Below are 27,548 nucleotides of genomic sequence, written 5' to 3' on the forward strand. Positions count from 1 at the left end.
TTGGTTATTATGGGTTCTATGTCTGGGGTGTTACAAACAGCAAGACCGATTTCCTTCCCCATCCTTGATACAATCCGAGCTTGTGCTCCGTCTCTGATGACCTCGATGTCGACGGGGCGTCAAATCCAATCTTCCTTCCTTCCATTCCTTTTACTTTGTGAACCTCCGTACACTCGTCGTTGAATACAAAATAAGTATCTTTCGAAGAACTGGGTTTTGAAGGTGGCGATACAGCACTAGTTCTACTACCGCCCTCGTCACTACCACAGTCAGTTGGGACAGGTCGCAGAGTCGATGATATGTTTGGATATGCCAAGAGAGGCTTTTTCTTCTTGGAAACACCGAGTGCTAATGGAGTAGTCACACAAAAGTAACAATCATTTACTTGGTTTGGCAGTTCTTGCCAGATCATAGGTATAGCAAAGCCCATGGAAGATCTTTTACGATTCAGCCATGAACTGAAGACTCGAAATGAAAGATATACAACGTACATGAGGAGCCCAGGGCTTGTCCCTGTCCACGATTTCACAGCCAAAGTACAGTCTGTACGTCTTGGCCTCGTTTGCGATTTCGATGTAGCCTGTCCGCGAATGTAGCAAAAATTGTCAGGACTGTTTACGCATTTGCGGAGCATATTGAATCACAAGAATTAAAACGACCACACGCACTAACTAAATTTCAGTCCACGTTGTTCTAGCACACGAACAGAATACAGCTGACAACAGACTGAAACTACACTTAAATGAAACCTGCTCCCCTCCACCTTCCCTCTTCCCGTTCCCATTGTTGCTACGAGCCCAGGCTAAAGAAAGTGACGAAATACACACAGCTGTTGTTGCCCGAAACATCTTCATAACATCTGCGGATTTAGAAACCTATATGGGCAGGTATTGACAAGGAATGCTAATAAAATGTGATTATAATTAAATAAACCCTCCTTTCACTTGGGATCGAGAGCTAATTCGAGTTTTTCATTGTCGTTTGCGTTATTAGCGTGGTCGATACAGTTAACAAATATGTATTTCATTCCAGTTACATTTCCACGTTGGCTAGTGTTACTGGAAACCGTCACCCTGGAATCAACTATTTGCTGGAATGCCTGAAGTAAGCAGCGGAGTTCACAAACTGCATGAACATGAAGTTGGAAATGAATCTTGAAGGAAGGAAGAAGAAGAAGAAATTCTTGAAGCTAGGCGACAGGAGAGAAAAAAAATGTAAAAAATTCTGAAGACACTGGCGACTTCAGATCCAGCTAGAAAGCCATTGTCCACATTCAAAAACTAAGATCTATTCACAAGTAATTTATTAAAAAACCAATGAAAGCCACTGAGTCCACGCAGATTATTTGGTTAAAATTATTTATTATACTGAAGAGACGTTGCCAGCATTAATTTTAAATTATATTAATAAATAAACTGTAATTTAGTTCTTTTATAAAAATGATAAAGCCTGCATAAAAAAGTTTGAATTACTCGTCGCTGATATCGGTAATTTACCAGAGTAACTAAAGAGTTTTAAAAATAAATTAAATACCAAAAACGATCAGCACATCGCATTTATGCAATAACTGGTAATCTGTAATATCCAGCCGGCCGGAGTGGCCGGACGGTTCTAGGCGCTACAGTCTGGAACCGCGCAACCGCTACGGTCGCAGGTTCGAATCCTGCATCGGGCATGGATGTGTGTAATGTCCTTAGGTTAGTTAGGTTTAAGTAGTTCTAACTTCTAGGGGACTGATGACCTCAGAAGTTTAGTCCCATAGTGCTCAGAGACATTTGAACCATTTTTTTGTAAAATCCACGTCAGTCTCACGAAATTATCGCAAATGATTAGGGAATTTTGACATCATACTGTAGCAATACTTAGTTACGCGCTGATCAAAATCTAAATCTGTATACGGGGTGATTAAAACAAAACAGATTTACATTGTTTATTACAGACAAACCATAAAAGACCGAAACACACTGCTCATGTCACTGGATAGAGGAAGGTTCAAAGTTTTGACACAGCTGGGCTGTTTTTGTTCGTAGCGACATGGTAACTACACCACAAGAGGAATCATTTCGCGAGTTGGAATCTGCGCCAAGTCAAAACATTGTGCGAGCGCAGCATGCATTCGGCCATCAATTTAGAAAGAAGTAATCTCGGCTCAAGCAAAATTATGACTGCCATCCAAAGTTCTTGGAAACTGCTTGCATATGCAAAGGTAAGGCCACTGGTCTGCCACGCAAATCTCACGAGAATGTCGAGCCTATCCGTGATGCGTTCACACGGAGCCCCCGGCAGTCAACAAGACGGGCACCTACAAGACGGGCCAGGACCTAAGACTTGCTCTAACAACAGTGTAGCGTGTTCTTAAATGACACCTGTATAAGAGGCCTTACTACCTGCAGTTACGGCAGCAATTGCGTGTCGGTGACCATATTAGAACGTACGAATTTTGCATTTCAGTTCTCCGGGATATGGCAGAGGGCACTTTTTCCGAACGACTTATTTTTTCTGACGAATCGACGTTTCATCTATAGCCTAAATAGCCATAATGTAGGAATCTGGATGTCACAAAATGAGATTCATAGAAACTGAATGTGTTTTGTGCTGTTTCTGTTCACAAACTTTGTGGACCTTTCTTTTTTACGGAAAAACTTGTGACAGGAATGTCATACTTGATCAGGCTGCAAAATTGGTTGTTTACTCAACTACATGAAGTTTCCAACGATTTCCTTTTTACGCATGACGTCGCCCCGCCTCACTTAGACTTTGAGTACAGCGTTATCTTAACACTACGTGGCTCGAAGGAAGTGGACAAGAGGATCTTGTTAAATACATTTACCTCTCCCCCTGCCCAGGTCAACAGACCTCACAACTTGCGCTTTGTGTCTGTGGTGTTCATAAAAGAGAGAGCCCGTATCCCACCTATGGCTGCCACTCTTCAAGAGCTGAGAAGTAGAATTTTTGAAGCTGTCGGTTCAATAAACGAGGACCTGCTGATTCGTGTGTGAAGTGAAATGGACCACCGTTTCTATGTTTCTTGAGCAACGCATGCTACTCATGTTGAGTGTATGGTACTGTATATAATTTGTGCGAACGCAAAACGTTAAACTTTCCTGTATCCAGTAGCATGCGCATGTGCTTCTATCTTTCATAGTTTGTCTGTAATCAGTTCTTTCTTTTTGAATGACCCTGTTTATTTAAAAGCCTTTTATTCTTCATTGTTTATACAGGAGGCGGCGGAAACAGTGACCTGTTGTAAACCACTTTTCTGATTCTCTTTACCTCGGAATCTGGCAGAAAGCCCAGAGAGATTCTGGTCATACAGAAAGCACACCAGTGGCAAGACGCAAGCACTACCTTCACTGCGCGGTAACAACGGTGAAGTCACTGATGACAGTACCACAGAAACAACGTTATTAAACACGGTTTTCCAAAACTCCCTCACCAAAGAAGACGAAGTAAATATTTCTGAATTCCAATCATGAACAACTGCCAAGATGAGAAACATAGAAGTATGTATCCTCGGTGTAGCAAAGCACCTTAATAAAGGCAGGGCCTCCGGTCCAGATTCTACACCAGTCAGGTTCCTTTCAGAGTATGCTGATACAATAGCTCCATATTTAGCAATTATATACAACCGCTCGCTCACAGAAAGATCTGTACCTTAAGACCGGAAAATTGCTCCAGTCACACCAATACCCACAAAGGGAAGTAGGAGTAATCCGCTGAATTACTAACGTCGATTCGTAGTAGATTTTGGAACATATACTGTATTCGAACATTATGAAGTACCTCGAAGAAAACGATTTATTGACACATAGCACGGATTCAGAAAATATCGTTCTTGTGAAACACAACTAGTTCTTTATACCCATGAAGTAATGAGTGCTATCGACAGGGGATGTCAAATTGAGTCCATGTTTTTAGATTTCCAGAAGGCTTTCGACACTGCTCCTCACAAACGTCTTCTAACCAAACTGCGTGCCTATGGAATATCGCCTCAGTTATGCGACTGGATTCGTGATTTCCTGACAGAAATTTCACAGTTCGTAGTAATAGACGGAAAGTCAACGAGTAAAACAGTATTAACAACCGGCTATTCCCAAGGCAGTGTTGTAGGTTCTCTATTGTTCCTGATCTATATTAACGACGTAAGAGACAATCTGGGTAGCCCTCTTAGACTGTTTGCAGAGGATGCTGTCGTTTACCGTCTTGTAAAGTCATCAGATGACCAAAACGAATTACAAAATGATTTAGATTCGATATATGTATGGTGTGAAAAGTGGCGATTGACCCTGAATAAAGAAAACTGTGAAGTTATTCGCATGAGTACTAGAAGAAATCCGCTAAATTGCGATTACGCGATAACTCACACAAACCTGAGGGCTTTAGATTCAACTAAATACTTAGGAATTACAAAGAACCTAAACTGGCACCATCACATAGATAGTGTTGTGGGTAGAACAAACCAAAGACTACGATTCATTGGCAGAACACTTACAAGGTGCAACAGGTCTACTAAAGAGACTGCTTACACCACGTTTGTCCGCCCTATTCTGAAACTTCTGTGCGGTGTGGGATTCGCATCAGCTGGGACTAACATCGAAAAAGTTGAAAGAAGAGCAGCTCGTTTTGTATTATCCGGAAATAGGGGAGATATTGCTACAGATATGATACATAAATTGGAGTGGCAATTATTAAAACAAAGGCGGTTTTCGTTGCGACGGGATCTTCTCATGAAATTTCAATCACCAGTTTTCTCATCCTATTGCGAAAACATTCTGTTCAAAATGGTTCAAATGGCTCTGAGCATTATTGGACTTAACATCTGTCGTCATCAGTCCCCTAGAACTTAGAACTACTTAAACCTAAGTAACTTAAGGACATCACACACATCCATGGCCGAGGCAGGATTCGAACCTGCGACCGTAGCGGTCCCTCGGTTCCGGACTGAGCGCCTAGAACCGCTAGACCACCGCGGCCGGCAAAATATTCTGTAGGCACCCACCTACGTAGGGAGAAATGATCATCACGATAAAATAAGAGAAATTAGAGCTCGCACAGAAAAATTTAAGTGCTCGTTTTTCCCGCGTGGCGTTCGGGAGTAGAACTGTAGAGAGGCAGCTTGAAGGTGATTCATTGAACCCTGTGTTACGTACTTTACTGTGAATAGCGGTATAATCACGTAGATGCAAATGCGAGTGAATCTTCCTAAAACTGTCTACCAAAATTTCTCAAAAACGGTCACCAAACAAATCAACACCTTGCTGAAACTCGTGTACTGAGCAAAATTCTGGCTCTATTGAATTTTTTAAAGACTTGGTATCATATACTCCACACTGTCTACAAATTGAAGGTAACTGTTTCTATAAAGATGCAATTTTACCCTGAATGTAATCTGACTTGTGAAATAAATGCGCGACTGAACTCGCAAAGAAATTCCGACCTACGACCGAGCCTGTTATTATCATTCCATTTCACTTCTGTACAAATTGTTACATCGCGGTATTTGTATGCATTCACTGATTCAAATTGTTACTCACAGCTTATGTAGTCATACGGCCTAGATTTTTTCCTTTTGTGAATATTTTACCCTTTCAATACTAATATATACTCAACTTTTCAAAATATTGTAAAATTGCGTTTCTTAGAATTTTAAAATTCTGAAAAAATATCAAATTTTTAGTTAATTCTTCAACAAGATTCCGTAAATGTTATAAATTTTTCAATTAAACTTGACCCATATATTTAAATCTTAGTAGCAGATGTCTCTTTCCACAATGAATGACATATTCAATATTTTCAGGTTCTGGATCTTACTCACACATCGATACCACTTCAAAAAGTATCTTATGAGTAAAGGTGAACAATAGTTATCGACGACTGCATTTTTTTTTTGTGGTGGTCTTAAAGCACACTGCTAAGATTATGCTAATAGATACTTTCAGTTTCTGGACCCTTCTTACACATCAGTACTTCTTTAAAAAGTTCGTTTTTCATTTAATTCAACAATAATTAACGATTTTTTCTTTTTTTTTAAGTATTTGTTATGATGGGCGTAAAGTGCTCTCCCCACCCCCCCCCCCCACCCCCCACCCCCGGCCCCCGCATATATTAATTGCTAAAGTTAAAGCAAGATGCCAACCTATGCAACACTTAAATCTTATTGAAATCTAACTCAATGGCTCTCAGCACTTTGGGACTTAACTTCTGAGGTCATCAGTCTCCTAGAACTTAGAACTACTTAAACCTAACTAACCTAAGGACATCACATACATCCATGCCCGAGGAAGGATTCGAACCTGCGACCGTAGCGGTCGCGTGGTTCCAGACTGAAGCGCCTAGAACCGCTCGGCCACTCCGGCCGGCTACCATTTTTCACTTATAATGGTAAGTATACCAATGGAAAGAACGGATATAAATACATCTTTAGTAATTAATCTCGAACTACATGAGAAGACCAAAACTCTCCAATCATCTACACAGGCAGATACTATCTGTCAGAAGCCTCCGTCTGCAGATACCTCGAGAAGTTACCAAAACGAAATATTGTCTGATTTCTCTAAACTGATCTATCGGTACAACCGAAAACTGTAGATTCTACTCTTTTATTGGTAACCCGTCGTAAGTTCCTTTCAGCAGCTGTTCGATGTGAATGCGGGAATGATTTTTTTCATTGTATTCGTTGCTAGATGGTTAATACGAGTCACAGCCCGAGTCGTTCCATACTCCACTGACTTCACAGTCACTGAATGAGATGCTTAGGACGAGCTGGAACGGCGACATGTTTGACTCAGGCGCCCTCGCCTCAGTGCGTTCATTAGACTCCGTGTAAGGCGAGCACCGCGCATTCGCCAGACGGGAAACAGGACGGTTACGCAGAGTCAAAGGCTTGCCTCGCAGGTGCTCGTCTGAGAGCTCTCGTTTGGCGCAACCCAGTGAGAAAGGATGTCCCTGCCTAGCTGAATGCGGATCTCTGCTGCTCGTGTAAAAGGACATTGACAGAATGGTGTTCGTTAATTAACACTCACATGCAGAGCTTAGCAATCACGCTTTGAAATATCAGGGTCAATTAGAAAGATTGGTAATAACATTTACTTTAATTAAGTACTGTCAACAAAACTGGGTATTTTCATTGTGGTTCCTGCCACTGTGTTCGAATACGGCGCTGATTGGAAAACTGTACACGTGCAGCTCACTACGCATTTCCATTGAATACGTTAAGTCAACGACCGATGTAAAAAAAATAGTAAAAAACTTCGTACCCTACGTATATTTTGTGGAAAATCGTATAAATCCACCCACGTAGCTTCGCATAAGTAAAACTAGTATCTTTTTCCAGCGTTTCCCTTCACACCTCTTAAACATTAACCCTACACCAAAAAAGCTAATCTTATGAACTTAATATCTGATATGTCTTGCATTTCAGGTCACTGAAGAAGTCACCGGTAGCTCGCACCAGCCAGGCGCTGCAGTCGGGCGGCCTTACACCCGCCTTCTGTGCTCACAGTCCTTTCTCATGAATCAGTCATCAGTTAGTGAAAACAGTATCAAAATCCGTAGAGTAGTTCTTGAGATTAGCCTTTACATTTAAACAGAATAACACGGTGGACAACTTTAAATTAAAATACATATTGATGATTCCAAGGAGATCTGTCATTCACCACTAGATGGCAATGGCATCGGTTTCACAGAGACAGAAGGCGGAGGGAGGCCGATATCGATGAGAACACGGATTTACGTCAAACTTTGTTAAAAAAAAGTTCAAATGTGTGTGAAATCTTAACACACCCATGCCCGACGGAGGACTCGAACTTCCGCCGGGACCAGCCGCACAGTCCGTGACTGCAACGCCTTAGACTTTTTTTTCGACTAATCCCGCGCGGCAAACATTGTTCACCTTTAATGGTTGGCTCTGAGCAGTATGGGACTTAACATCTGAGGTCATCAGTCCCCTAGAACTTAGAACTACTTAAAACTAACTAACCTAAGGACATCACACATATCCATGCCCGAGGCAGGATTCGAACCTGCGACCGTAGCAGTCGCGCGGTTCCGGACGGAAGCGCCTAGAACCGCTCGGGCACCGAGGCCGGCTGTTCACCTTTAGTAGCGCATTTAAACAACATAACGTGCAGTTTCGGGAAAATCGCAGGAGAAGTTTTACGCGTCTTTTATGTAACTGATGTATTAGTGCGTAGAAGACGTACGTTTTATTTCATGATGGTTAGCCGGCACGGTAGCTCAGTGTGTTCAGTCAGAAAGGTGGCTGGTCTATGTAATAAAAAAACTGAGTGGAGGTATCAACAACGAACCTTAACGGATGTGCGTCTTCCGCTACAACCAAATACAACGAGCAATGAAACCGGAATTTGGTTGCAATAATTATTTGAAACTTATATAAAATATTTTATTCAAAATAATCTCCAATGCTGTTTATTCATTTGTCCCACCTCTCCATCAGACTATGAATGCCACTCCCAAAAAAAAAAAAAAAAAAAAAAAAAAAATCTTCTTTTGAAACGAATCATTTACGTACATTTTCATTACTTCTCAAATGTCATATACATTAAATAATATGACCAGAAATGAAAAACATATAGAATAAGAATTAGGTATGGACGGGAATAGAACCGTCAATTCATATATTTTCGGCTTCCGTTGCTCGAACGGCAATGACTTGACCATCATGAATGTTAACATTCAGTCCTTACGCACAAATACAACCGTAACATAATGGACACGTGAAATTTCTCTTGCGATTTCTTCGGAATTGCCAGAGTACTGCACCTTAATGCTTGCACATTATGTTGTTTTAATGGCCTACTAAAGGTGTGCAAAGTGTGCAGTAAATCAGTGATCCCAACGTCGTGGTCTTCCCTTGTTAATTAGCACGAAATATTTTCTAGATTAGATACACCAACCAGCCTCATGGATCTGTCTAACTCTATCAGCGAAAACCATATCACAATCCCTACAGCTATTCCTGAAATTAGCCTGAACATACAGACAGAAACGGCAGTGGGGACTTTAATAGACGTACAATGTACTAGCGACCCGGCGCGGCTTGGCACAGTTGTCGTTGAGGGGAACCATCAGTGTAACGGCCTAAAAAAGCTTTTTCTTGGTAGCTTTTTCGGGCGAAAGGACAGAGAAATAATACTTGGCCTAGTTACTGAGCGTATATGGAAGTTTATTACAAAAGAACTGTCGATAAATATTATGAAATGGCGACACTACAGCAATTCTCGCAAGGCACGATAAATTTGAAGCGATCTGCGGCACCCAATATAACTGCTGCCAATATGAAATTGGAAAACAGAACAAAAAATTTATGTAATCTGTAAGATTTCAGAAATATTGATTTTTGTGTTATTGGCGAGTTTTTTAATAAAATCGTTCAATTCTCACCAAAAAAGGACAGTCATTTGTTAATAAATATAATTTAAATTAACTAACCGAAAACCCCCTACGGGGTTCACTTTTAAAAGTTGTTGTTAAATTTTCAAATAAAAAGACAAAATTGTTACGAGTTATGCTGCGCGCCATTTTGGAAACTTATATTCCGAGAAAAATGCGTAGAATTTTTGAAATATACACGTGAACAAATGAAAAGATTTTACTTTTAGAAAACTCTTACCGTTAATCTGCTTTCCTAGGACTGACCTGTCATACTGTTGCGTTACAGTCGAAATTATATACACCAGTTTATCGTAGAACGATTAAACTATCGGTCGCGGCAATTCCGTGACCGCACCCAACTTTACAATTCCAGTTAGTCCTACCTCAGGCAAGCACAGAGCTAGGATGATTCAACAGTGGGTTTCATGTGCGTTCCGTACAAATTTACTACGTGTGATGATACAGCTTTTGGACAGTGCGGGCAAGCAATTATTATTGCGAAGACTAAGCCTCGAGGGCGTTGTTCTTGCAACGTGATGCCTGCATTGCATGTTTCAAGTTTCGCGTGTTGAGAAATAATAGAGAAAACGGCAAGAATCTTTATGCTACTATAGGTCAATCCGTAATTCACGTTGAAATCCTGGTCACTGTCTTTCAGTTTCTTAGCAAAGCACTGACTCTTCAGAAGTGCTCTCAGTCTCATATCTATTCTTTTATTACTTCATTACTTTACTTTATTACTAGATCTGCGTCGTTTATCCGTCATGACTGGACAGACCACGTCAAGTTTATGTACATGCATATTAGTTATTTACAATTTTTATATTATATTATATTCACAGTATGTATAAAAGATGAACCAATATTTTTTTGTCTATTGACTTTGGTCACTATTAAAGAATTCTCCAATGGAGTATGATGGGTATTCTTTCAGGTCCTGTGCAGTCCTTTTGAATGGCCCTCGTGGTAGGGATTGCACTTCTCGAGACAAATAATTGAAAATTTTTAAAGCAGCCATTCCGAACACTGTCTTGTGTTCCAGACAGGCGACAGCTTGGTATATTAATGTTCCTGTTGTTGCGGATGTCACGGGTATGTGTGTTTTGGCTCATACAGAAAACTCCTTGGTCTTCCTTTACAATGATGAGGCATAAAAAAACGTGTGTCATGATTATGTATGTTTTGCTTCATGCTCAAAACTTTTTCCTTTACAATGATGAGGCATAAAAACACATACTGGCTGAAGATTGTTATTATTCCTGATCAGGTGAATATAGGACTGCAGTGCTGCAGTCTTTTGCTTGATGAAATGATGCTGACTGCTTTCTTTTGTAACATTAATACATCCTTGCAACCTGTAAAGTGTCCCCATAACATCAGGCAATAATTTATGTGGCTATGAAAATAATACACCTTTCAGTCTCCTCAAAAGTTATATTACATGAGAGAGCTTGGAGCACACATACACTGGGTGTTGTAGCTGGTTTTTCCTTACAGATTTCAGCTAGAATACGGATTATGAAAATTGGTTTGAAACTGGACACTTCACATGGGCCACCTTTTTTGGAGTCTGTTACTCTGTGTGTCAGTTTCAGGAATTCTGGGAAGACACCGAAGGATAAATATTTGTTGATTACTATTGCTAGTGATTGAGAAATCTCTGGAATAATCTTCTTCAGCACATTGTAGGACATGCCATAAATATCTGCACTCTCTAAATTTTTATATGTATTTATTACTTTTACTGTGTCCTTGGGCTGCACCGCCTTTCAGTTTTTACTGGTGCAACAGCTTACATTTTTTCATACGAACTGTGGAATTTAAGCCTGATTTTGGAATTTCATTTATAGTATTTCTTACTATCCTTAAAAGGACTGATCGAACGCTTCAGGAGTACAGGAATTTAAGCAAGAGGTGGTCATTTACCAGATACCAAGCTGTTTTACGTGGATTATGAGCCTCTTTAATTATTTTTTCATTGTATTTCTTCTTTGCAAACTCCACTCCGTTTATGTAAATCCTCTTGGCTCTTAAGCAGTTACAGTGATGCAGGTCTGGCTGGATGGTGTAAATAACTGTTGTAAATAAAACAGTTTTGATTTTCACAGTGTTCCCATTTCACGACTGATCGGATCTTATTTTCGGAATAGCCCTCGTATCGGTGAAAATTGGATCAAAATCCCTGCATCAATTCCTGAGATTAGCCTACAAGCATAGACGGATAGGAGGAATCGACTTGAATTCATGTGTAGAGAGATAGAGATATCAGATAGAAGATTCGACAAAACTCTGTTTACATACGAAGGACATCCGTGCCACCCCATTACATAATCGAAAACTAAGAAGAAGCTTGGCATTATGTTGGGTGAATAGAGGTTCACATTTTCTAACCTGTTGCCTTGGAGCCCGCAGCACAACAATTTAAAACAAGAAAGTCTTTGTTTTAATACTTCCTTGCAGGCCCTCTTATAGGCGTTAAAGGCGTGGCTGTAATTGTTTTTATGCGCCTATTCGGCCGAATTTTTCTGTGGACGGACGATGCGGGTTAATTCAGCACTGAATTCTGAAGCCACATTCTCTCTCGCACCAAATTCCTAGTAGTGTCCGACCAAATGCGTGGCACATCGGTCGCTGAAATCAGTAATACCTTTAACAGAACGTGTAATGGAATTTTGACAGTTTTAAGTGAGCTTGGTTTCGCAGAAAGCCGTTTTTTTTTCTATTTCATCCAAAACGGGACCCATAACATTGTTTTTCTTCCTGCTCCAGATACAAATTCTTCTTGTCTTAATGCTGGGGAAAATAGTTTTCGGATTATTTTATTTGTTAACGAGATACTGCGTGAAATTTACAAGCTGTCTTAATATCCATAGTGTCTGACAAGATAGCATACAGACTCTTGGCGTCATTGATACGTCACGGGGCCACAGTGACCGTTTTACTGGGAATTTCAAAGTCAAATAAACATTACTGTTATTTTAAAAAGCGTATTTTTTACTGTAACAATTATATTATTATCAACTGGAAACAACCCCAGAAATTTTTCGACATCCTTATTACAGCATTATGAGGATTGTACCACAAATTGTAGAGGAATCAATGGAAGCTCCAGATTGGAATACAGAACAGGTATCGCTGTTGTACCCGTCATTATGGGCGAATAACAACAGCTTAATAACAAAATAAAGTGATTACTGCAATAAGACGTTTTTTATATTTTTCCATGTAATCTGTATTCAAGAACCGACCTGAAAAGTAAACTATCGGCTGCAAAAATATTAAAATCGTATACACTACAAGAAATGGTTTTTCGATTTTTTTTGGATGAGTGGCTCTAGGCGCTTCAGTCCGGAACCGCGCTGCTGCTACGGTCGCAGGTTCGAATCCTGCCTCGGGCATGGATGTGTGTGATGTACTTAGGTTATTAGGCGACTGATGACCTCAGATGGTAAGTCTCATAGTGCTCAGAGCCATTTGAACCATTTTTTCGATTATTTTAATTTCAGCAGTTTATTTAATATTCAAGCAGTAAAAGGTGAAAAAACAGTCACCTCAGTTGCAATAGTATAAGGTTTACTAAAAACCACTTGACCTCGGTTTCAACGTCTTTAAAAGCGTCTTCTTTAGAAGCAAACAAAAAAATGGTTCAAATGGCTCTGAGCACTATGGGACTTAACATCTGAGGTCATCAGTCCCCTAGAACTTAGAACTACTTAAACCTAACTAACCTAAGGACATCGCACACATCCATTCCCGAGGCAGGATTCGAACCTGCGACCGTAGCGATCGCGCGGTTCCAGACTGTAGCACCTAGAACCGCTCGGCCACTTGGGCTGGCTTTAGAAGCAACACTGCTTAACTTTTTTCTACAGCGAGAGTATATTACAGTTACTGCCTGCAGACATGTTTAATATTTTAAAATTAATTTAATCATAAATTATATATCAGAATTCTATATAATTATATAATGAACCTTAACTACTGCGTTATAGCCTTTTAATTCGAAAATGGTCGTAAAATGCTATTTTTATGGAATAATTGTTATAATACCTTTCATGGAAGAGCTCAACCCACAGGTTGAGCCTAGAGGTCTGTAGATCCTAAATACAGTCCTGGGTTTGAGAGGCACAGTATGAAAAAATCTCTCTTGTCCAATCGGATGTCAAAAATTCAGAAAAAAACTTATACCTAATATAAAAGGAAATTCTCTCATGTCATTAGTTCTGCAAATTACCTCTTTGGGTGTTGTTGTCTCGAGACAGTCGTAAATGCATTAGATATGTATCTAACATTCGGTTGTTTCGTCATATTACCCCTTCTTCATTTAAAATGGGTCTAATACGCTAGGCAACACGATTCTCTGCGTTATTCATCGTTTTCTTAATCAATGAATTCCTTAATAAAATTCTGATTGCACATCGAATATCAGCAACAATTTCATAACTGCAATACAAAATCGGACGCAAACAGCATCTCCGCATAGTAGTTTTTGTTATTTATTTTCGCCATACTACTTTGAAACAATTCGCTTGTATCTGATCCAAGATTCAACCCTTTCCTGTTATAGAAGGGAGATTCAATAACTAATGCAACTCATTTTTTCGGAAAGCATTGGTTTTATTCAGGATTCCAATAAACCATATTATTGACATCTTGGGTTGTCGGGTGTTCTGCCGGATATCAGCGTCGTACTTGCACGATATTTCGGTCACGTAGCTCGTAACCTTCATCAGGTGCGACCTGAGACTGCTCCTCGAGTGGACCTGATCCAGTATTTATGCCTATGGCCTTCCCCCTCCACCAACGGCTGCAGGCGCTTCCTCTGTGGTCCGCGCCCATTCCCTGCGACCTGCTGGAGCGTTGCTGCTCCGTTTTCCGTCCGCTGCGGTTCTAGGTGTTCCCTCTGCGGTCCGCGCCCACCAACCCCGCTCCTGGGGGTTTCATCTACGTTCTGGGGTACCAAGCGTTCCCCCTGCGGTCCGCGCCCGCTCACCACGACCTGATGGAGCGTTGCCGCTCCGTTTTTCGTCCACTGCGGCTCTGGATACAGAAAATGTTCGACTGCTGCCCTGACCAGCACCGTTTCCAGATGTCTCACCAATTGAAAACGTCTGGTCAATGGTGGCCTAGCAACTGGCTCGTCACAATACGCCAGTCACCACTCTTGATGAACTGTGGTATCGTGTTGAAGCTGCATGGGCAGCTGTACCTGTACACGGCATCCAAGCTCTGTTTGACTCAATGGCCAGGGGTATCAAGGCCGTTATTACTGCCAGAGGTGGTTGTTCTGGGTATTGATTTCTCAGGATCTATGCACTCAAACTGCGTGAAAATGTAATGACATGTCAGTTCTAGTATAATATATTTTTCCAATTAATACCCCTTATCATTTGCATTTCTTCACGGTGTAGCAATTTTAATGTCCAGTACTGTATATTGACACTACTCTGTTTCGAATGCACCTCCGTTACAGACGCCATTTTTAAGGCTACGTGTAGCGCTGCCACCTACTAGAACTTCGTGAAACTATAAGGCCTCAAGTGGGAATGTCCGCAATGCGCCACGATAAATTACGCGTCTTCTGAACCGAAATTTACCCAGAAAAAAAGTGTTGCATTACTTATTGAACATCCGTCGTAGCTGGCGTTGCTTCTCTCTAAATAAATTCAACCTGTATACTTGCTAACAAGTATTTCTCCCTAATGTCAGAGAGAGATTAAAAATGAGATATATTAATCCAGTGGATTGATACATTAACTGTCTGGCCACCCCCCTTTGTTACGTATCCATACAAAATCAAAAGACAGGTGAATGATACCTATGCCTGCGCCAATGTTCACATACCAGAACACACATTCAGGGACTAGGCGCACTACCAATATGCGGAGGGTAATAGTGACGTTCGGTCCCAAAGCGTGCCGACCTGGCGCATCTTGGATGATAGGCTGCAGCCGGAGTACCCAGGAAGGCCAAGGAAGACTTCACTAGCCGCCGCCGTGGCCGAGCGGTTCTAGGCGCTTCAGTCTGGAACCGCGCGTCCGCTACGCTCACAGGTTCGAATCCTGCCTCGGGCATGGATGTGTGTGATGTCCTTAGGTTAGTTAGGTTTAAGTAGTTCTACGTTATAGGGGACTGATGACCTCAGAAGTTGAGTCCCATAGTGCTCAGAACCATTTGAACCATTTTGAACACTTCACTACGCATTCCAGGAAAGACGTTAATTTGAATTCTTGCGTACTCTTGAATTTAACGACAACAAAATTCATCATAGCAGCTGGGAAGCCACTTTAGTCTTCCCCTTCGCCCAAAGGCGCAAATGAGTAGCTACAGTTCGATAATACTGCCTTATGACCATTCGCTAGAGAAATTCTTTTAAAGAAACGCCTGAAAACAGCTGTATCTAGCAGAATCTGGCTCTGACAAGGCATTAACCTACAGTTATACTATTAGCACGCCGATTCAATGAATACATCCGAAGTTCACCTTTACGAATGCAGCGGAGCGACTTCTGCAGCGTGCTTAGATTAGTCCCAAAATCTGTGCCAGTCATGAACGGCCTACGTACTCCAGATCGTGGATGCTGTCAAATTATTGAACTCGGGGCCGGGTCACCCTGTGAAGGTAGTAGCCTGTCGAACTTTACCACCACATCTGACAGACTTGTGGCAACTCTGACGAAAATCGTCACTGCGACACTTACAGACATAGGATGCCGGTGCGGCACAGCTAACCACATGCTGACACACTAATAACGTTATAGATATAAGTGGTGTCATCTGTCGGACATGGCCAGCAGAACGAACACCACCCGCCATGCAGTAGCTGGGACAGATTTTTTTTTCGTTTTTTTGCCAGTACTAGTTTGCTTTTGATGCGCTCCCTGCTCCGTCCGTCATTCGTTATTTTGCTGCCGAGATAGTAGAAAGTCTTAACTTTATCTTCTTCGTGACCATAGATCCTGATGTTAAATTTCTCGCTGATCTTATTTCTGCCAATTCTCATTACTTTCGTCTTTCTTCGATTTACTTTCAATGCATATACTGTACTCATTAGTCTGTTCACTCCATTCAAGAAAGCCTGTAATTCTTCTCCACTTTCACTCAGGATAGGAAATGTCATCACCGATCTTATGATTCTTTTCCTTTCACCTCTCGTGAACCTTTCTATTTTTCTATCGATAAAAAAATGGAAAGGTTCACGAGAAGAATTGAACAATAGGGGCGAAATGCTACACACCTATCTTACACCCTTTTTAATTCCAGCCAGTCGTTGTTGGTTTTCCACTCTCATTGTTCCCTCTTGGTTCTTGTACATATTGTATATTACCCGTCTTTCCTTACAGCTTATCCCTATTTTTCTCAGAATTTCGATCACCTTGCACCATTTTTCATTACTGAACACTTTTTCCGTGTCGACAAATACTGTGAACGTGTCTTGATTAATCCTCGCACATGTCAGCTCCTGCCGTGTTCGGAATTGGATGGATGATGTTTCTCCGAAAGTCTGATGGTATATCGACAGTTTCAAACATTCTACGCACCAAAGTGAATAGTCGTTTTGTTGCCACTTCGCTCATTATTTTAGAAATTCTGATGGAATGTTATCTATCCCTTCTGACTTATTTGATCTTAGGTCTTCCAAAGCTCTTTTAAGTTTTGATTCTAATACCAGATCCCCTTTCTTTTCCCTGTTGACTCTTGTTTCTTGCCGCGCGGGATTAGCCGAGCGGTCTAGGGCGCTGCAGTCACGGACTGTGCGGCTGGTTCCGGCGGAGGTTCGAGTCCTCCCTCGGGTATGGGTGTGTGTGTTTGTCCTTAGGATAATTTAAGTTAAGTAGTGTGTAAGCTTAGGTACTGATGACCTTAGCAGTTAAGTCCCACAAGATTTCGCACACATTTGAACATTTTTTTCTTGTTTCTTCTTCCATCACGTCATCAGACAAAAACACCCGTCATAGAGACATTAAATGTACTCTTTCCACTTATCCACTCTCCACTCTGCATTTTACAATGGAAATCTCGTTTCACTCTTAACGTTAACACCCTTGCTTGTAGTTTCACCTAAGGTTGTTTTGACTTTTCTCTGTGCTGAGACATTCCTTCAGACAGACATTTCTTCTTCGATTTCTTCACATTTTTCATTTTGCAGTCATTTCGCCTTACCTTCCCTGCACTTCCTCTTTATTCCATTTCCTAAGTGACTTTTACTTCTGTATTCCTGAATTTCCCCAGAACGTTTTTGTACTTCATTCTTTCATAGATCAACTGAAGTATTTCTTCTGTTACCCATAGTTTCTTCGCTGTTAACCTTCTTTATGCATGTGTTTTTCTTTCCAACCTCTGTGATTGCCCTTTTTAAATATGTCCATTCCTTTTCAACTGAACTGTCTACTGCACTATTAATTGCTGCAGGATCTATAGCCATCGTGAACTTCGAGCCTTTCTCTTCATTCCTTTGTACTTCCGTATCCAATTTCTTTACACATTGATTCGTCCTGACTAGGCTCTTGAACTTACTGGTCATTATTACTAAATTGTGATCTGAGTCTTTATCACATCTGTTCCCGAGTACGCCTTACAGTCCATTACCCGATTTTGAAATCTCTGAGGCCATGATGTAATCGCACTGAAATGTTCCCGAATCTCCCAGCCATTTTCATGTATACCTCTTCCTACTGTGATTCTTGAACAGTGTATTCGATATTAGTAGCCTGAGCCGGCCGGTGTGGCCGAGCGGTTTTAGGTGCTTCAGTCTGGAACCGCGCCACCGCTACGGTCTCAGGTTCGAATGCTGCCTCGGACATGGATGTGTGTGCTACCCTTAGGTTAGTTAGGTTTAAGTAGTTCTAAGTTATAGGGGACTGATGACTTCAGATGTTAAGTCCCATAGTGCTCAGAGCCATTAGTAGCCTCAAATTTTTGCCACAACTGTATTAGTCGTTCTCCTCTCACGTTTCTAGAACCAAGCACATGTTCTCCCTTAACTCTTTCATTTGTTCCTTCCCTTAGAATCGCATTCCAATCGACCGCGACTTTTTTTCATCTGCCTTTACGTACTGAATTACCCGTACCCCCATGTACTTACCCTATCTCTTTATCTTCTACATGTGACGTTGTCGGTGTTGGTTTGCTGTTTATTCTGATGAGGGCAACTCTGTCGCTGAACTGTACACAGCTATTCGTTCTCTGCCCAGCATTCATATTCATAACGAATCCTACTCCCGTTATACCCTTTTTTGCTGCTTTTGATATTATCCTATGCTCACCTGACCACAAATCCTTGTCTTGTTCTATTTCACTTGACTGACCGCCCCTATATCTAGATTGATCATTACTATTTCCTTTTTCAGATTTTCTAGCTTCCCTAGCACTTTCAAACTTCTGACATTCCACACCCCGACTCTTAGAGCGTTACCCTTTTGTTGATTATTCAGTCTTCTCTCATAGTCACCACCCCACTTGGCAGTTCAATCCCGGACATCTGAATGGGGCACTAATAGGGCATCTTTTGCCAATGGAGAGATCAGCATAACACTTTTTTCACTTACAGACCACATGCCCTGTGGACACATTATGTGTCTTTAAAGCAGTGGTCTCCATTGCCTTCTGTACTTCCATGCCGTTGATCATTTCTGACCCTTCCACCTTTTATGGGCTGTTTCCCATCCTGAGGGCAAAGAATGCCCTGAACCTTTGCCCGCTCCTCTGCTGTATTTGACAAGGCCATTGTCAGAATGAGGGTGACTTCATATGCTGGAAGTCTTCGCCCGCCATTGTTGATTATTTTTACTGTCGGATGTGTCTCAGCTGCTTCATCGCAAATGGTGTCTCTTCTGTCGGACGTGTCTGACAAAACAGATACCAGAATGAGATTTTCACTCTGCAGTGCAGTGTGTGCTGATATGAAACTTCCTGGCAATTAAATCTGTGTGCCAGACCGAGACTCGAACTCGGGACCTTTGCCTTTCTCGGGCAAGTGCTCTAGCGACTGAGCTACCCAAGCACGACACACGCTCCATCCTCACAGCTTTACTTCTGCCAGTACCTCGAACCTTCGCAGGAGAACTTCTGTAATGTTTAGAAGGTAGGAGACGAGGTACTGGCAGAAGTAAAGCTGTGAGGACGGGGCGTGAGTCGTGCGTGGGTAGCTCAGTTGGTAGCGCACTTGCCCGCGAAAGGCAAAGGTCCCGAGTTCGAGTCTCGGTCCGGCACACAGTTTTAATCTGCCAGGAAGTTTCAAAACAGATACCACTCATTTCAATAATTCCTTGGGCGTGACGGCTGTTTGACGAGAAAGTTTCAGTGAGGATGTACAGCCAACGTCTGAACTCCTACCGGAAGTAGAAGTCCGCAAGCAGGGGGTTAATGGGCGGGGGCGTTGCGGTTCTGCGAACGGGGAGTTTGGAATCTGGGACTGACGCAGAGCATGTCCGGATGGCCGAGGCGTGTAAGGCAACCGTCCTAGAGAAGCGGAACACCCGAGTTGCACCCCCGGTGCGGCACTAGCTTTCATTTCTCATTGTTTCTCTGCCGCAATGCCCTGTGTGACTGGAAGTCTTTGTTTCGTTCATACCTCTTTCCCGCCCCGTTTCCTTTCCATTCCTATCTCCTCAGTTATTCGTGTAAGCAAATAACAGTATTACGTCGCTGCGACTTCGGTATCTGACTGACTGGCGGCCGAGGGTGAAAGAGACCGCGAGGCCGCCGGTCACACCGAATTACTGTTTATCTTCATAACGCCACCGCCACGCCACCTAGGCGGGCGCTGCAGCGGATGGTGGTCGGCGATAACGGCCAAAATTGATGACATCCGATCCATCGCACTGGAGAGAGTACCGTACAGACTCAGAACGATCGATGCTGGGTAATTCCACTCTGCCTGTCTTGATTCCAGCACTCTGTCCTTTCCAGTACCGCTTCGAAAAAACCCTGGCTATACCGCAGCAGGGGGCAGGGCTGCCCGTCAATGATCACCGACGTGGTTTAGGCGATTTCTGGCGGTATTCCCACGGCCGTCTCACGTCGTCTTGAATCGCGGTACCAGGATCTTGTCCCACATCAAGTTTCTTGGCTGCTAACGCGTATTTTCTTTAGATGTGGGTGTCGATACCTCCAAGTGTACGTTCTCTGCATTCATGAGTAACCAAGAAGATTGCAGCTTAACAGCAATCCGTTTGTTTACAATGGGAACGACTTTAAATGCCAACAAAAGGATCCTAGGAAACAACGTCCTTCAGTTTTCAATGACGTTCAACCGGGTCAGTCCATTCAGAGAGAAGCGCAAAACTTGTAAACCGCACCTGTCCGTCGTCTGTGGCTTGGGGAAACTCTCAGAATAACAGGGTGCACTTTAACTGGGACCTTTTTCTACAAAGCGCCGGGCTGCAAATAATTACAGTGCCGAAAGCATAGTCTACTGAGAAACTGAAGTCGGTGTTTGCCCCGTAGATAAACACCTGAAATGCCCAGAGCTGGAAACTAAAGCTCGATGTGAGTATATGTGGTCAAAGCTAAGCAACAAGGGCGGGCACAATTTGCAATTGGGTCCTTCAGACGACCACCAAGCTCACCCCTGCTCCCCCCCCCCTGCTACCCCCTCGCCCCTGCCCCCCCCCCCCCCCATCAACCCCCGCGCCCGATACAGGGTGTTTCAAATCTTTTGTGTCAAACTGAAACAGGTGATAGAAGGTCCACAACCGATCATATTGAGATAGGGAACCAGTGACAGGAAATGCACATTTATTGTGTTATGAACATACAAAAGGTATGTCATATAACAACAACGTAGCTCATAGTAATTGTTCAAAGGTACTATCGCCAGTCTTAATGTATGTATTGCAACGGCGAATGCATTTCTTCCGCACTTTCGCAAAGCTCCCAGGCGTCTATGTACATTGGAACAGGCAGCGGGTGATGAATAGCATACACCTCTGACGACCAAACAGATATACTGTACACAACCGAGCTCATAAGACGTCTGTCATGTGACGACCGCATGCATCACACTGGTGCATTAACCTGTGCCGCATGCACACCACTATCCCTGTCCACTGTCTGGTACCGCGCGCCGCGAAATTTGAATTCCCGCCAGTCTTTATGGACGTCGAAGACACATAGAGGTCTCTGTACCACAGCGCCGTAAGCTGTGGCGGCGCGCGCCTCCTGGCCCGCATTTAGAGTGAGGGCGCCACAGTGGAACACCTTGTTCCAGCGGCCAATAGCGACGTTCCCGATCGAGTACTTAAGCGCCTGCCTGTCGCTCAGCCTGCCAGTCTAACATCTCAGGACATATCGCCTCGCATAAGACAGCGTATTGACTTTCGTGTTGCTTTACGAGTGGACGTGGTTGTCTTGTTCGGTTCGTGACTCGGTTGTCTCTTCTTGTTTTGTGTCGAAAAGGTCCTTCGTTGGTCGTGTCCGTCCTCTCCCGTTGTGTCGCTGTTCGCGGGCCGCTCCGCGGATCCGTCCGCGTTTCCGTCATTACAGCCCCGCGACAGTTCCAGTCGCCGTTACAACACATTGCATCAGACAGCTTGTGATGTGTCCATGGTGAGGTGTGTTACTGCGTACAGTGCATGATGCTGCGGCAGGATGTACTGTACGTAAAGCAGCACGAATGCACAGAGAACAGTATCCCAACGGGCGTCACCCAAGCTGGAAGAAGTTTATCTCCATGGATACCAATTTACGAAAGACAGAGAGACGTCCAAGGTTCCCGCCATAGACATGCCCGAACAACCAATCTTGAGAAGATGGTGTTGGGCTGTGTGGCCGACCATCCAGCAATAAGCACCAGTCAAGTGGTCCGACAAACGCACACTTCGAAGGATGCAGTATGGAGAATACCTGTGGAACAGGTATTACACCCTTATCGTAGAGGACGTGTGCAAGCACTGATACCGACGGATTTTGAACCTCACATTCACTTCTGTCAGTGGATATCCACTAAAGAGCCGTAGGCCGAACTTCGAACAGTTTGTATTGTTCATGGATGATGCCTGTTTTCAACAGCCGCTACAACCATCTCTGGAGTGAGATCAATCGCCACGCCACCCACCCTGGTATTCCTGCGAGATGTGTCGCCGTAGTTCTTGCAGAATGTACCCCTTGTTGTCCGCGAAGGGATGTGGTTTCAACACAATGGTGCAGCAGCCACTTCGATGTTAATGTCCACGAGCACCCGAACATGAACCATCATCATTGGACTGGAAGGGAAGATCCTGTCCCATGGTCAGCGCGATCGCAGGATTTCACCCCTCTGGGGTTACGTCAAGAAATTGGTGCATGAAGCCCCTGTACAAACGGATGAAGATTTGCTTACTGGAGTCCAAGCTGCCTCTCTCCTGATACAACAGACCCCATGGACCTTTGAGGGAGTGCAGCAGGACTTCATGCGCCGTTGACATGCATGCACTGAGACTGGTGGTCATCAATTTAAACAATAATTGTGAGCCACGTTGCTGTTAAGCTGTGTATGCTGTGTACGTCCATAACACCATAAATGTACATTTCCGACCATTGGTTTTCTATCTTAATATCATCGGTTGTGAACCAACTGTCACCTATTTCAAAATGACCCAAAAGGTTTGAGACACCGTGTACAGCTAAAAACCATGGAGAATGCCTCAACTCGCTAATCATAGTGTAATTGTTGGAAATATCTGACTGAGGTAATTATGAGCCCAGTCTCAGTGGCCGCTGCAAGCGGACTGTTTTGCTAGTGCTCCAACCTTGTGTGGGCAAGCAGACGGGGGAAGGAGGGGGGGATATGGAGAGGCGGCATAACAGGGTCGAGCAAGCTATGAAGTCGCAGAAGTGGGAGTAAGTAAGCTGGAAGATGAAACATCCTGACAGGTTAAAACTGTGTGACGCACTGAGACTCGAACTCGGTACCTTTGCCTTTCGCAGTAAGTGGCAGAGTACGTGCGCGCGAAAGGCGAGGGTCCTGAGTTAGAATCTCGGTCCGGCACACAGTTTTAATCAGCCACGAAGTTTCATATCAGTGCACACTTCAAAGCAGAGTAGAAACTTTACTCTGGTAACATCATCCAGGCTGTAGCTAAGCCATGTCTCCGCAATGTCCTTTCTTCCAGGAGTGCTAGTTCTGCAAGTTTCGCAGGAGAGCTTCTGTGAAGTTTGGAAGGTAGGAGACAAGGTACTGGCAGAGTTGAAGCTGTGAGGACGGGTCGTTAGTCGAGCTTGGATAGCTCAGATGATAGAGCACTTGCCCGATTTTTAAAAGCAAAAGTCCCGTGTACGAGTCTTGGTCCGGCACACAGTTTATGCCATGAACTTTCATATCAGCGCGCATTCCGCTGCAAAGTGAAAACTAAATTCAGGAAGGAGGAAGATGATAATCGAAATTGCAGGTGCTGAACTACCATTATGGTCACAGAAGTTCGACGATGTAGTCAGCACCTTGTCTTCATGCTCAGCAACGAACGCTCCACAATCCTGGAAATTGGTCAGTGGTTAAGATACATCGTTAAGTTATGTGAGCACGAAGTGATGGCCTGCAGTACAATATCCTAGGCAACGGAATTTACGTTAAAATAATATCCGAGAAATATCTGACAGTATTGTCAGAGAATGTAGTGGGGTTGTGGATTTCAAACTACCTCGGGAGAAATCAACAGATTTCCGTTACCCAAGCGAGTCTAGATCTGCGCACTGCGCGCTTACATAATATCCCATTCGAGGTAAGTAGCCATACCACTCCATCATAGCCAATTTAGGCGCGGCTCTACAGATTTAAACTGACAAATAGCAAACAAACACACATTTCAACGCTGATAATGGAGTTCGAATTGTCCTTACGGGTTTAAAAAAGCGCATTCGTTCGTATTGGGACATCCAAGGTTACTAATGGTTCAAATGGCTCTGAGCACTATGGGACTCAACTTCTGAGGTCATTAGTCCCCTAGAACTTAGAACTAGTTAAACCTAACTAACCTAAAGACATCACACACATCCATGCCCGAGGCAGGATTCGAACCTGCGACCGTAGCGGTCTCGCGGTTCCAGACTGCAGCGCCAGAACCGCACGGCCACTTCGGCCGGCCCAAGGTTACAAGGCGTTATTAATATACGAAGGGCAGCCGCGATGGGCAGTTCGTGAACTAATGGTACACCTGCGAGTCCAGTGCCCACAGGTCTCTGGTTCATACCAAATCATACGAAAATTCTAGTATGGCTCCCAACTACTGTACACATAACACCTTCACAAATAGCAATCTTCAGTCTACATCCTCAGGTGCAAGTGTTTTGTCCTCAACGCCAATATACGACTACGAATCGGTCACAATCGGCACCAAACAAGAGAGCGCTCTCTCATGAGTGGAAACTATGTTAGAGGTATAAAATAGAAACGAATCTCAAAACTCCGCGCGCTCTGCTACTGCACACAGTCGCTTGAACATGTAGCATTCGCACAAGAGTACATTCGGCCGATAGTCAGCAGACCTAAACGATCACTCAAGCCGCGAGAGGATACGGAAGGTAAAGAACGCGAACGTAAATAACCAGGCACGAGAAGATTGGACAGGTTTGTGCCACCTCGTTGCGATGATGACAGATGCCTCGACCAACGACTCACCGTGCTTTTGTTCGCTGCCAGGTTTCCGTAGACATTCTGCAAACGCCTATGAATGTCTGCGATGCTCTGGTTTTGCACCAAAAGAGACTCAATGGCAGCTGTCTGCTTGCAGGTCACCTTTGTTACAGACACCATTTTGAAAACAGCATATAGCGCCACCAATGATCGGAACTTTATCAAACTATTTTACAATGGCGGGTCAAATATACCAAACCAGCTTTAAAATCGTTTATAGAAGCATGCGCAAGAGAAAAGACAACATAGCAAAGACGCACTAGAGTAATTTATTTCTTAGCATTAAGTCATTATACCATGAACCCTCTCATTTTCAGGGTAACACATCTCACATAAGCTGCATTAAATCAAAAAGTATTGCACATTACTTGATAACTTGTAAAAGGCCTTTTAAGCCGTGCTAGTCAAGAAGTTACACACCACTTGGTATGTGGGGCAACCACAGCTGTAGAAATCCGTTTAAACTAATAAAACCGCTATTTCTGCCAGAAATTTATTTATTAATCAGTCACAACTAGTTTCATGGCACATACGCTGTGTATAGCAATTTGCATTTGTGTTAAGTGTATTGCTTTAAGGACCGGCTACCCTGAATTTAGATCTTGTGTCACTGTATTCCATTTTAGGACATATATCCTACATACCTTTTTTCAGGTGTCTGTCGTTTAGCCTCTGTTTTTTGGTTTCCGTATCTCAATCGGTAAATTCGGAACCCTTACAGGATCTCTTTGTTATCCGTTAGTCAGTCTGTCTGCCTGTCCGATTGTTAAAAATCCTTTTTCTCGGGAACAGGCTGAAGTATCAGGTTGAAATTTAGCTCACACATGAACGTCTACGGTCCCTTGGCGGTGTAATAAATTGAAGTTTCTAAGACCGTGCAATTCAAAGATACGGCTATTAATGTCACACATTTTCATACTCGCAAACGCACTCATTAAACCTGTCGACCTAGAATAATCAGATTTGGCAGGAAGAAGGTTTCATAGTACTACAAAAGAAAGCTTCTGATATCTGTTAATCTGTAATTGCATCACTCATAAAAAAAAATTTATCATTTGTAATTGACTGTCTATTCGTCCGCCCGTCCTTTTCTCAGGAACAGATGGGCGTATCAAGTTGAAATTTACGTCACGTAATAAGATTTATAGTCCCTTGGCGGTGTACAAATCTGAAGCGTCTAATTCATTGCAATCAGAAGATGCGGCCATTTACGTCACATGTTTTGACTCTCGCAAACTCACTCTGCAAAACCTGTAGAGTACTTCCCGTTGACCTAGAGTCATGAAATTTGGGTGAAACACGATTTCACAGTACAAGTAAAGAAAAAGGTCAGAGAATTGTTAATCTGTAGTTGTGTCTAACGAAAAAACCTTTTTTTGTCATTTGTTTTATCTAACTTCAATCTTAATCCGTTCTAGAAAGTCTGGAATGTCCAGGGACCGATATTTTGGCAGTATAAGTGTCGATAACAGGAAAAAATCGTCGAGTTCCTTGATTCCCATAAATATTTCTTTTTTTGAAACAACCGGTTTCGACTGACTTTGCTGTTATCTTCAGGTCTTAAAAAATCTTTTGTTATGAAAGTTGTTCATTTTACGCTGAACCTCACGCCAAGTTGACGTGCGGATAAAAATCGGCATATTATAAAAGGTTTGTCGTGACTAAAACATTTAGAAGCATAAAGCACCTTGTGCAAATGGCGTTGTCCGTGTACATATCACTCACAGATGCTTGTTAAGTCAGAAAAACGCAGTACAAAATAGCACGTCTGTTTACATAAACTGGACATATTCGGAACATTGAAAATCCATCTTAAACTGTGTATAAGAATACGCTCAGCTTATTTAAACAGGTGTGTTACTGTGTATTTTGTTTTTGTGGTGTAGCAAGTATCTGTGAGCGATATATAGGGATGGTCATGGCCATCTGCGCAAGGTGGTTTATGTTTTTAAGTATTTTAGTTAGACCTCTTTTGATTTGCTGATTTTTATCCACATGACGTAAAATGAACGCGTTTCACAACAGAACATTTTTTAAGACCTCAAGATGATAGTAAAGTCTGTCAGAACCGATTTTTTACATAAATAAATATTTATGCGATCTTGACTATTGAACGTCGCTCCTTCGGTCTTCTCAAAATGAGAAAATTCAAGAAAGCGTTAAGATTGGGGACGTCTGTTAGAGATATAGTCACATTTTCAGGACCCGTAGTCCTGACCTGGTAAATGACACGGCAGCACTTTTATACAGTCAAATTAAGTTTAGTTCTAATTGTAAACTTTGTATCTTCTTTAGATTCACCTGTTTTTCATCTAAATATGTGATTTTATCGTCACGAAATTAGTTGTGGTAAAGATACCAATAAATCAATTTCTGGCAGCTGTTGCGGTTTATTAGTTGAAGCAAAAAGTGTTGGTATAACGAGGAAACATACATTCATAATTAGAGCGAGAGACACAAGCATATAGGGAGAGGTCGCCAATACATATCACCAAGTGCAGGAACTGAGAATGCACTTAGGCACCTAACAGAGAACTATCAGTCAA

The 27,548-nt window shown here is 42.7% G+C and overlaps 1 protein-coding gene across 1 annotated transcript in view; it reads left to right on the forward strand.

Annotated features, from left to right (window-relative positions):
- Window positions 1-7,514, forward strand: part of LOC126260435 (uncharacterized) — a 197,978-nt gene extending 190,464 nt beyond the window's left edge. The window contains exon 4 of the mRNA XM_049957764.1: window positions 7,421-7,514. Within this exon, the coding sequence (XP_049813721.1) occupies window positions 7,421-7,514 (94 nt within the window). The remainder of the gene's footprint in view (window positions 1-7,420) is intronic.
- The last annotated feature ends 20,034 nt before the right edge of the window (window positions 7,515-27,548 follow it).

Source organism: Schistocerca nitens, chromosome 5 (genome assembly GCF_023898315.1).
Source record: "Schistocerca nitens isolate TAMUIC-IGC-003100 chromosome 5, iqSchNite1.1, whole genome shotgun sequence".
NCBI lineage: Eukaryota > Metazoa > Arthropoda > Insecta > Orthoptera > Acrididae > Schistocerca > Schistocerca nitens.